We start from the raw sequence: 12,907 nt of genomic DNA on the forward strand, positions 1-12,907 counted from the left end.
TCTCTCTTGAGCAGTTTGTGATTCAGCAATTCTTCCCTTCCCTCCTGCATTTACTCCAAGTCAAGGCTATCATCAGACAAATCTGGGCTGTCATCCTCACTGGAATCACGATCAAGCACTTGCTCATCAGCTTTTTTGGTTGCTGCTGGAGCACTCTTTGGTTTATTCCCAATCAATTGTGGGCAATACTTCTCTTTAACAGTAGCACTTATTGCACATTTAACTCTGATAGTAACTCTTGTCATTCTCATTGTGATTCCATGTGTAGATTATCAAGCACCTCCTGTGCTTTATGATGATCACAAGAGTGGGCAGCTGCTGTTCTCTTAGTGACATACTGAGATCATTCTAATAAATTAAAGTGTTTAATTAGTGACCCTCCCTTATGGAACTTGCAACAATAATGTGTCTCAGGCATGGGCCAAATGCATAAAGCACTTTGAAATGTTTTTTAGTTTTTAAATTGAAAAACAGCAAATTCTTCATCACAGTGTTGTAATATGATTGCATGAACACATAATTATGTAGTCTGTCAATACTGTTAGTTTGAATAGTACCTATAATGCTATGCTATGCTTAGAGGTGGGCGGTATCTCGGTTATATCGCAAAACTGCGATATTACATTGACATGCTACCAGTATTGCGAAAAATTATTGGTTACGATATTATCGCGCTATCATAATTACCGTCCGTATACCATCGTAAAACAATACTAAAACATGGCGGGACAGCGTCACACCGCTGCCATTGTAGCGAGTTATTTCTCAGCAGTAGATGATGGAGGCAGTGACTCGGATGAATGGTTATCGTCGTCATGTTCTGATGCGGATAATGAGTTTGAAGAAGAAAACGAGGAAGAAAATGAAGCTGAAGAAGAATACTTAGATGACCCTGGTAATAGTACTACCTCTATCGACCACGTATCAAGTGGAGCTGTCATCAATTCTATAACGTCTGTGAGTAATACTAGCAATGCGTGCAGTTTAGTTGCAAAAAAGAACACAAAGTCAGATGTTTGGCGCCATTTTGAGTTAAGACAAATAGACGGGAGGATTGTGGAAGTGGACAAGCCTGTTTGCCTAGAGAGTGTTTTGCGGAGGTACGTGCGAAGCTAGGTAACACTAGCAATTTATATTCTCATCTTAAAACCAAACACCCTGATTTGTATGCTGACCTTCAGAGATCATCACAATTGAAAAAACAGAGTAGCGTCCAACAAAATTCAAACCAACCATTAATCAAAGAAGCTTTGTTGAGGGGACAGAAACTAGCAACCAATTCTAGGAAACATGCAAGGTTGACCAAAAGTGTGACCTATTGGCCTGCAAAAGATTCTCAGCCTGAATATGCTATTGAAAAGCCCGGATTTAAACATATGCTGAAAGCTTTTGCTCCTAGGTTTGAGCTGCCTGGTCGTAACTACTTTAGTCGCACTGCTATACCTACATTATTTAGTGAAACTTATGATAAACTTAAGCACACATTTTCTAGTACTGAAGTCAGCTTCTCAGCAACTACTGATCTCTGGACATCATGTGCTAAGGATCCATTTCTAAGCTACACAATCCACTACATAACACCTGAGTGGCAATTACGAAGTGCTTGTTTGTGTACTCGTTATATAGTAGAGGATCACACGGGAGAGAATTTAAAAGAATCATTGCTGGAGATTCTTGATGAATGGGGTCTTGATGCAGAGAAACAAGTTGCCATAATAACCGACAGTGGCTCGAATATCAAGTTAGCATGTAGGCTGTTGAGGTGGACAAGGCTAAGCTGCTTTGGCCACAATTTGGACTTAGCCATATCTAAAGGCCTCCGAGACTACTCCATTGAAGAAGTTCTACAAGTGTGTCATCAAGTTATTGCAAGGTTTTCACAAAGTTGGAAAAAAAAACTCGTGATCTAGCAAAATCTCAAGCAGAAAATGACCTACCAGCTCATAAATTGAAGACAGATTGTACAACAAGATGGGGCTCAACTTATGACATGATTGCTCGGATTTCTGAGCAACAGAGATCCATTTGTGTTGTGCTAGCAACTGATCGAAAATCTGTCAATTTTCTATCATCTCTAGACTTTGACGTCATTGATTCAATGATTTCTGTGCTGAAACCATTGCGAAAACTAACAGATGCACTTGCTGCAGAGAAGAGGGTGAGTGTTTCAGCAGTGAAGCCATTAGTGCAGAGCATTTGTAATAAAGTATTAGCACTCAGTGATGAGGATACAGACCTGGCTAAAGAAATGAAGTCCAGGATCAAGTCTGACTTACTTCAGAGATACAGTGAGCCAGAAATAGATAAGCTGTTATCTAGATGTTGCTTGGTTGATCCACGTTTCAAGAAGAGATTGTCTGAAGATGTTAGGCAAGTTACAATTGCTGCATTGAAGAGAGAGCTCTCGGAACTTGACGAAGGAGAAACTAGTCAGGAAGTGACAATAACTTCAATGGAACCTCCTTGCAAGCGGTCAGCCCTCAGCAGAATTTTAGATGATGAACCAGAACATGCAGTGTCAGTCCAAACTACTATAGCTGAAAAGGTTAACAATGAATTTGATATTTACATGCAGATGCCAGTGGCTAACACTGATCAGTCTCCACTGGATTGGTGGAAGAAAGAAGAGTTGCAGTTTCCTTTATTAAGCAAGTTAGCCAGAAAATATTAATTTTGTGCATTTGTGCTACAAGTGTAGCATCGGAACGAGTTTTCAGTGCTGCTGGATACATTAATTCCAATTTAAGAAGTTGTTTAAAGCCTGAAAAGATAAATCAGCTCACCTTTTTGTCAAGAAACTTGAACTAATTTTGTTTATCTGCACAGTTCATGCTTGTATCTCCATGTCCTTATAACTTATTTTAAGTACCTTTTTAAGGGATTTTCTAAGCGTTTTTATCAACACAATGTTTTTAGTGTATGGTATTTTAACAATTATGGTGTTTACAGAAATTGAAGTCTATCTCTGATGTCTGTATCTTATAGTGCGATGATATAATTGTCTATTCATGCTGTTACAGTTTATGCCACTGGTGTAGCAGGGGCGTAGCCAGCCAACATTTGATGGTTGGGCATAACATCAACTTAACTACACACACAAGAAACACACTCACTTTCATGTGAGACTTTATCAAAGAAAAATATGAAAAGTGTATGCACACAAGGCCTACAGCTACCTATGCTACAGTGTAAACAAATGTTGCTTGCATGCATGAGAACATTTTACTAGCTGTAGCTGTAGCTATGCTATTCTATTACTTGTAGGGTATGCATCCACTGACGATCGTCTTTTCTGAGTATCACGTGACATCAAACTGCTTTTTTTTTCCCGGGGTAACCAGCACCCCTTGCCACCACCCCTAGCACTAGATGTTGAAGTGCTAGACAAAAATTGGACTGAGATTAAAGGGAGCAATTTAAATAATTAGGGGGAAGGCACCCGACCCTCTGATAGTACAAGGTCAAGTGCCCTATGGCTGATGGGACAACCACTGTGGGAGCGCGCCCCCCTAAGGCACGCAATCGCTGAGCGGAGCGGAGCAACGAGAAACTGATGCGACAACGTAGCCAAGACATCGCGCTGCTGTAGGCAGGGGCGGATCCAGAGTTTGGAAAGAGGGGGGGCACCTTTCTGAAAAACAATTGAAGACCAAAAAAACTTGCTGAAAACCAGTTGAAGACCAAAAAAAAAGGTCACGACAATAATAGCTAGTTATAATATCACGTCTGTTATGTAAAATAAAATCCTATTTATAGCTTCATAGGTAAGCTACACTGCCTCATGAACATTGTGACTGCTTTATTAGAGTAATTGACTGCTCTATTAGAGTATCTCGATCTTGTATGCAATTTCTTGGGGGGGGGGGGGCATTTGCCCCAAATGCCCCATCCTGGATCCGCCACTGGTAGGGAACTTCTCTCTCAAACTGCTGAACCTACAAGAACCAACAACGTAAATAGTTCATCACATATTTACTACAATCAACTGGCAGTATAGCTAACAGACCAACCACCACAGCGATATGCAATGCTTTTCAAGTAAACGCCACATGGCACCAAATGAAGGCCGGGGGCGCTAATTTATGAACTATAATGAGTCCATAGATAATCACAAATATCAGCACGCCAGGAAAGCTTCGTCCCAGACTTACAGCAGCCAATGTACATTTTGCATGTATCTGGTGTAAACCACAACTTGGTTAATCAGTACAAATTGTGCACGTGACACTTTATAATGACTTGACCTTTTCTCCATTTCCAGCTCCATTTGCATCTGCTATTATTGTTATATAGAAGAGTACGTTTTCCCGTTTTCTTTCATCAGCAGTAAAAAAGTTAGGCTATGGTGTTTTCCTTATCAAAAAATACGCTTGACAAGCCGGTCCACTGAAACGAAATCTTTTGCTGCCAACACCATCCGCGCTGAATCCTACTGACGATTATCACTAACTGTAACTTAGAGGTACAGTACCACGCTTCGACTCCATTTTAAATTTCGAATTTAAACCGCGCCAAGGAGCGTGGCACGTGCGTCTACATGAGTGTAATTATAGGGACTTTCCAAGGGATTTTCTGCAAAATGGATCACGTGATACACCATCTATCTCGATCCCTTTTTCGAAGTCAAAGGTTCAACAAATGAGGTACACGTTTACGCTTTACAGTATTAAAGTAGGGTGTTTTGTGTGCTGTTGTGAATCCTCGCGTGAATCTTAAGCTACTTGTGATGGTTGGGCAAAAGTTTGTGATGGTTGGGCAAAAGTTTGTGATGGTTGGGCAAGAAACTGTGATGGTTGGGCAAATGCCCGCCCATGCCCACCCTTGGCTACGCCACTGTGGTGTAGGCAAGTATCAGTTTGATAGTAGAGCACCTGTCAAAACATGCAAAAAATATCGTGATAATTAGTATTATCGTGATATTTTCCCATGATCGTGATAGTAAAATTTCAATACCGCCTAGCCCTAGCCTATGCTACAGTGCTAAAAATTCAGCCCGTTGTGCCAAATTATGACTTAATTGTTTTCAATGTTTTGCACTTTCTGAATGGATAGTAGCTAATACTTTTGGCTTGCATGGAACCGTTTAAAATTAAAGTTGTTGCAAATGAATTAATCCTTAATCAAATTGGCTGCTTAGTGTATTACATGCATAATAATGTACACATTATTCTAAAATAATTATATTGAATGGTTAACTGTCTGCTCTTTAGCATCATTATTCTGCCTATATAATTATTATGATAGCATTAAGGTCAATACTTCAAAGCATGCGCACTTATGCTCAAAAATAATTTTGTCAGCATATAGGCTGCAGCTGGTGCCTAACTGTCTTTCCATTTTAAAACCAAATAAAGGCCCACAGTTGCCCAATGGTCTTATCCCTTTTTGCTGTATCTGTGAATCTATGTATGCATGCATGCATATGTCAGAGATGGATTTAAGATGTATACTGAAGAACGTACTTTTTCCATTCATTGGGGCCGGCCTTCAAAGTTTAATTTTGTAATAACTAGGATGCTAGTAGAAACTACAGGTGTAATTGCACTGTAAACATATAGGTAATGAAAAGGCAAAGGAAATTAAAGTGAAGGGTTAAAAATCAACTGGAGGTGTCATAATTATTTAGGTGTACTGTAAAGCTTAAATCAAAGCTCGAAATATTCTAATAGAATAGTCAACCACACTAATAGAGCATCCAAATAATAAATTGTTACCTTTATGGATTAGTATATTAACTTGAGTTTGGCACAATGATGCAAGAAAGCAGTGCAGAGGCAAAGCAAATCATCTTACACCATAATGTAGTCTTTTTCTTATGGTCTTGTCTAGCAAGCGTTTAAGAAAAATCCTTCAGCAAAGCCATTCCAACTTCTGGTACTGAATATTTTCTGTTTAGTTATATAGAAATTATAAGCATCTTTAAAGTTAATTGGGGTCATAGCATTAATTTTGGGAGAGTGGGTTATGATTGTGTGAAAATCACATGTATAATTTCTTGATTCCTGTAAATATACATACCCTTGTCTGTCATGCACTGGCTATAGCCACATGACACACTGTTATGTATCCTGATAATAATACTATGAAAATAATGCAGGAGGATACTAAAATTAATATACTCACAAATTAATATACTCATATACTCAAAAATTTTAATAATAACAATTCAGGTAAATTTTGTGAAGCGGCACAAAAATTCACCTGAATTGTCGTTATTAAAATTTTTACCATTAACCTACCATCACAGCCATTTCTTGGCCGCCACCTTGGATTTCACATCTTTTTTCACCAAGCCTTTTTGAGGGCCGCACACTTTTTTTACAGCTTGGCTGTTTTTGGATTAGATTTCATTTCTTTTTGTATTTGTATACCCCAAAGCCGGCCTATGGCCAGCTTTGGGACTTTTTTAACCTCTGTTTTTTTTCTTTACTACAGGAAGAAGAAAAGATGAAGTAGATGTACTTTAAATATTTTATCAGTAAATGTACAAATTATATATATAATACATATGCGACCGGATTTGTGAAAAGGGGCCTTCCACACACATCCAATTTGCCAACTTTGACAATTGATAACTTCAGATTGGAAAGAGCTATTGCCTTGAAATTTGGGCAGTGGTGATCTCTTTGCAGCTGAACTCTCCACATGATGGTTTCTTTGTAGCTGAACTCTCTACAAGGTAATTTCTTTTAGCTGATCTCTCTACAGGGAGATTTGTTTGTAGCTTAACTATCACTACTTGAAGGTCCTTAGTTTACTAATTTGTTGAGCTGCTTTACTGTAGTTATACTGATAGTAAAATATCAGTAACTTTAAGTATATGGAACATATTGTTTTACTAAGTTTTAAACTCTCAGTAAAACATCAGTGAATGCAGGTTTACTGAAAAACTACTAAAATAACAAACAATTAACTGTTCCATATACTGGAGATATACCACCCTAGTAAACCAAGTAACTTCAAGCAGTGTATCTACAAGGTAACTTCTTCTAGCTGATCTCTTTACAGGGTGATTTGTTTGTAGCTGAACTATCTACAAGGTAATTTCTTCTAGCTGATCTCTCTACAGGGAGATTTGTTTGTAGCTGAACTATCTACAAGGTAACTTCTTCTAGCTGATCTCTTTACAGGGTGATTTGTTCGTAGCTGAATTCTGTACAGGTGATTTGTTTGCAGCTGAGCTCTTTACAGAATGGTTTCTTTGTAGCTGAACTCTCTACAAAGTGACTTCTTCTAACTGATCTTTCTACAGGGTGATTTGTTTGTAGCTGAACTATCTACAAGGTAATTTCTTCTAGCTGATCTCTCTACAGGGTGATTTGTTTGTAGCTGAATTCTGTACAGGTGATTTGTTTGCAGCTGAGCTCTTTACAGAATAGTTTCTTTGTAGCTGAACTCTCTAAAAGGTAACTTCATCTAACTGATCTTTCTACAGGGCAATTTGTTTGTGGCAGAATTTTATACAGGGTGATTTCTTTGCAGCTGAACTCTCTACATGGTGGTTTCTTTGTAGCTGAACTCTCTACAAAGTAATTTCTTCTAGCTGATCTCTCTACAAGGTGATTTGTTTGTAGCTGAATTCTGTACAGGTGATTTGTTTGCAGCTGAGCTCTTTACAGAATGGTTTCTTTGTAGCTGAACTCTCTAAAAGGTAACTTCTTCTAACTGATCTTTCTAAAGGGTGATTTGTTTGTAGCTGAACTATCTACATGGTGGTTACTTTGTAGCTGAACTCTCTACAAGGTAACTTCTTCTAGCTGATCTCTCTACAGGGTGATTTGTTTGTAGCTGAACGATCTACAAGGTAACTTCTTCTAGCTGATCTCTCTACAGGGTGCTTTCTTTGTAGCTGAACTCTCTAAAAGGTAACTTCTTCTAACTGATCTTTCTACAGGGCAATTTGTTTGTGGCTGTATTTTCTACAGGGTGATTTCTTTGCAGCTGAACTCTCTACACGGTAGTTTCTTTGTAGCTGAACTCTCTACAAAGTAATTTCTTCTAGCTGATCTCTCTACAGGGTGATTTGTTCGTGGCAGAATTTTATACAGGGTGATTTCTTTGCAGCTGAACTCTCTACATGGTGGTTTCTTTGTAGCTGAACTCTCTACAAGGTAACTTCTTCTAACTGATCTCTCTACAGGGAGATTTGTTTGTATCTGAGCTCTCTACAGGTGATTTGTTTGAAACTGAACTCTCTAAATGATGGTTTCTTTGTAGCTTAACTCTCTACAAGTTAACTTCTTCTAGGCTAGAAGAAGTTACCTTGTAGAGAGTTCAGTTACAAAGAAACCACCATGTAGAGAATTCAGCTACAAACTAGCGACCCTGTAAAGACATCAGCTAGAAGAAGTTACCTTGTAGAGAGTTCAGCTACAAAGAAACCATTCTTTAAAGAGCTCAGCTGCAAACAAATCACCTGTAAAGAATTCAGCTACAAATAAATCACCCTGTAGAAAGATGAGCTAGAAAAAGTTACCTTGTAGAGAGTTCAGTTACAAAGAAACCACCATGTAGAGAATTCAGCTACAAACTAGCGACCCTGTAAAGACATCAGCTAGAAGAAGTTACCTTGAGAGAGTTCAGCTACAAAGAAACCATTCTTTAAAGAGCTCAGCTGCAAACAAATCACCTGTAAAGAATTCAGCTACAAATAAATCACCCTGTAGAAAGATGAGCTAGAAAAAGTTACCTTGTAGAGAGTTCAGTTACAAAGAAACCACCATGTAGAGAATTCAGCTACAAACTAGCGACCCTGTAAAAACATCAGCTAGAAGAAGTTACCTTGAGAGAGTTCAGCTACAAAGAAACCATTCTTTAAAGAGCTCAGCTGCAAACAAATCACCTGTAAAGAATTCAGCTACAAATAAATCACCCTGTAGAAAGATGAGCTAGAAAAAGTTACCTTGTAGAGAGTTCAGTTACAAAGAAACCACCATGTAGAGAATTCAGCTACAAACTAGCGACCCTGTAAAGACATCAGCTAGAAGAAGTTACCTTGAGAGAGTTCAGCTACAAAGAAACCATTATTTAAAGAGCTCAGCTGCAAACAAATCATCTATACAGAATTCAGCTACAAACAAATCACCATGTAGAGAGATCAGCTAGAACTTATTCTAGCTGATGTCTTTACAGGGTCGCTAGTTTGTAGCTGAATTCTCTACATGGTGGTTTCTTTGTAACTGAACTCTCTACAAGGTAACTTTTTCTAGCTCATCTTTCTACAGGGTGATTTATTTGTAGCTGAATTCTTTACAGGTGATTTGTTTGCAGCTGAGCTCTTTAAAGAATGGTTTCTTTGTAGCTGAACTCTCTACAAGGTAACTTCTTCTAGCTGATGTCTCTACAAGGTCACTAGTTTGTAGCTGAGCTCTCTACATGGTGGTTTCTTTGTAACTGAACTCTCTACAAGGTAACTTTTTCTAGCTCATCTTTCTACAGGGTGATTTATTTGTAGCTGAATTCTTTACAGGTGATTTGTTTGCAGCTGAGCTCTTTAAAGAATGGTTTCTTTGTAGCTGAACTCTCTACAAGGTAACTTCTTCTAGCTGATGTCTCTACAAGGTCACTAGTTTGTAGCTGAGCTCTCTACATGGTGGTTTTTTTGTAACTGAACTATCTACAAGGTGACCTCTTCTAGCTGATCTTTCTACAGGGTGATTTGTTTGAAGCTGAACTCTCTACAAGGTAACTTCTTCTAGCTGATCTCTCTACAGGGAGATTTGTTTGTAGCTGAACTCTCTACAAGGTAACTTCTTCTAGCTAATCTCTCTACAGGGAGATTTGTTTGTAGCTGAACTCTCTACATGATGGTTTCTTTCTAGCTGAACTCTCTGCAAGGTAACTTCTTCTATTGATCTCTCCACAGGGCGATTTGTTTGTAGCTGAACTGTCTACATGGTGGTTTCTTTGTAGCTGAACTCTACAAGGTGATTTTTTCTAGCTGAACTATCTCTTTCCATAGTTGCATGAACTCCCTACAAGGTAACTTCTTCTAGCTGATCTCTCTACAGGGTGACTTGTGTGTAGCTGATCTCTATACAGGTTTCTTATTTCTAGCTGATCTCTTGAATTCTCTTCAGGGTGACTGCTCTATTAGGATGACTGCTCTATTAGAATATCTCGATCTCGCACTTGCCGCACCAAGTTGGATTTCGTGTTATAACTCCGTGGCTTTAAGTCTGATTCTTCTACACCATTGATGAGCCTTTCTAAGATGATTACTCCATCTGTACAACGATTTTCAAAGGATTACCCCAGGCGGTTTATCTGGTAGGGGTGGCAAGCAGTCGTTTTTTTAATTTATTAGCTGATCTCGATTGCGTAATTGTTACACACTGTTGGTTTTTTCGTTGTATCTTCCTGGTTTTTAGCTCGATTTCTTTCAAACCACGAAAGGTTTGAGGTTCAATAGTTAACCTATTCACCCACCGATTTTCAGCTTCTTCCCATACGCGGTTTACCCTGTAGACGTGACAACATATAATTTGGTGTTATTTTTCGTGAATAATCGCTCATAACTCTTTGCCTATTTATCGTATTCCAGCCAAAGTTGGTACAGAGATGCACCTGTATATCCCCCTTCTGTGTGCCAAATTTCAAGGCAATCGGATATGGCGTTCGAGTTTTATAGCAGTTTTTGTAAGTGTGCGACACGAAAAAGAAAAATAAGAAGAAAAAACAACGAAGAAACTGAGCCAATTTTTGAAGTCGCATATCTTGGGAACGCGCGAAGCGATTTCGCTCAAATTTGGAATGTGGAGTGCTGCAGTTGGAGGGCATATCCACAGCAAAAATCGTCTTGTTTCATCGAGGAAGCACAGAGCTACGGAGGTGCGAAAATTGCGTTTTCTTTCTTCCTGTCAATATACTCACGTGTTACGCGCCGGCTTCTTGGGCCGCATGACACACTACCGTGTGTCTTGATTTAATTTCTGTGATATTCCTAGGACGTCCCAAGAGTACATAAATATATTTAGGGTATATATATTATGTACTCTTGCTAGGACTCATCTGTTTATGTGAACAAAACATAGTAGGAATGTTCATTGCTGCTGTGACCACAATTTAAGCAATCATCATCAAAATCTTTGAGTATGTCTATTCTTACTGGGGAGACAGCACAGCACAGGCTATTAGCTTAGATGGGTTTGGTTGTACTGGCCAGAATGATTACTCAAAGCAGGCTAATGACCTGGTACTTCTGCGTATAACTAACTACCTGATATAGAACTGTTCTACCTGATATATAACACTGTGAAAAAGGTGGGATATAAGATGGTATTTCAAGGCCGGAGGAGACAGTCCGGTTGGTCAGGCCCAAGCTGGACCAATAATCTGGAGTTGAACCAACTAGCTGACCAGCTCGAACTACATTACTCTCATGCAATCTTTGGACGATCACATCTACATGTAGCTATGTACATTTTACAGATGTTATTGAAAATGCATGACACGAGTAGTTACCTAGTTTCTCAGCCTAACTAAAGCACAGAACTACATGTATAGTACCTCCAATTACCTTACAGTACAGCATAGCATCCGTATCATTTTGTACAGAAATGATTGTGGGTTCTACGTACAGTATCACGTGTGCTGACAGTTGGCATTTATCACATGTAAGGCAGGTGCCTTCTTTGATTCTAAACCAGCACACTTATATCACAATTCAATCTTCATAAAATAATCATTAGCATTCCTTGGCTTGTCTCTCTTGGCTTCTTTTACTGGGCGAAGGGCTGGCAGTGACAAACCAGATGACTTATTCCGCGGCAAGAAGCTGTACTCCCCGGCATACATTACATGGTAGCCATCTGGATGAGATGTTGAGTAGAAATCACTCCTCTTCAACTACCCACTCGTCCTGTCGAGATACTGAGCAAGCTCTCAGTCTCACCCACATCGCGCCATTTTCGAATACTGATTGGTCTCGTGACTGTCCACCAGTATATTTATGTGATGATCCGTTCACTTCATACAAACCAATATAGTAGTATACTGTATTTTTGTAGTTGTGTAGCTTTTTATTGTAGCTGTGTGAATTCACTGTATAGTAATTATATCCCGCTAGCTAAAGGGGGCCATGCTGCATGGGTTCCCAGTGAAATTTGGGGGGAAAGTTGCAAGTTGCTAGCTAATTTTACTTTAAAATTTAGCATCAATTTTAAATTTTAAGGCATTTTCAAGCCTTTAAATTGCAAAAATTCTGCAGCTCCTGGGGGTTGCAACCCCAGACCCACCTTGAACTTCTAATTGCTAGCTATAACTAAATGAACCATACAGCAAGTTTCATGCTGTGTCCCCTGTATGCCAGGTCTACAATTATACATAGTATAGAAAGTCTGAAGAACAACAGATAGGCTTGAGCATATTTATATAGCTAGTTAGCAGTGAAATATCACTACTGAAAATTGCATATCTGAGTGTCTAATTTTCAAAACTCTCCTGTGGGGACATGCCCCCAGACCCCCCTAGAATGCTCGTGCTTCGCACTTCGCAGAGTGTGCTTTGCACACTGTGCAACAGCTCCTCTCTCATTGGCATGTATATAGTAGCAATTTCAACATTATAGTCAATGGCCTGACCAACTCAATTTTCCCTCCTCTGGCCCTGTATTTCCAGTGGCTTATTGAATACAAATAAGCCTTAATATAAACCCTGTATTATACTCATGTTATACTTTAGTATAATGCATACTATACTATTACATATATGGTTTCAGTTTATTTACCACATTACCTGAAATAGCTTATATCGAATATAATGCCCACACTATACCATCACATATATGGTTTCAGTATGTTTAACACATTAACTAGGGCCTTACAAGAGATCGTTAGTATAATACAGGTTATATCAAGCTTTTTTGTATTCAATAAGCCACTGGAAATACCATCTTATATCCCTCTTT

General features: G+C 38.9%; 1 protein-coding gene across 1 annotated transcript; it reads left to right on the forward strand.

The window, feature by feature from the left end:
* The first annotated feature begins 720 nt into the window (after window positions 1–720).
* On the forward strand, window positions 721–2,671 carry LOC136243992 (E3 SUMO-protein ligase ZBED1-like). The gene is made up of 3 exons (XM_066035524.1): window positions 721–957; window positions 1,182–1,841; window positions 1,886–2,671. Exons 1-3 carry the CDS (start codon window positions 721–723, stop codon window positions 2,669–2,671), a joined length of 1,683 nt encoding a protein of 560 aa, XP_065891596.1.
* Window positions 2,672–12,907: the final 10,236 nt, after the last annotated feature.

Source organism: Dysidea avara, chromosome 14, assembly GCF_963678975.1.
Source record: "Dysidea avara chromosome 14, odDysAvar1.4, whole genome shotgun sequence".
Classification (NCBI taxonomy): Eukaryota; Metazoa; Porifera; class Demospongiae; order Dictyoceratida; family Dysideidae; genus Dysidea; species Dysidea avara.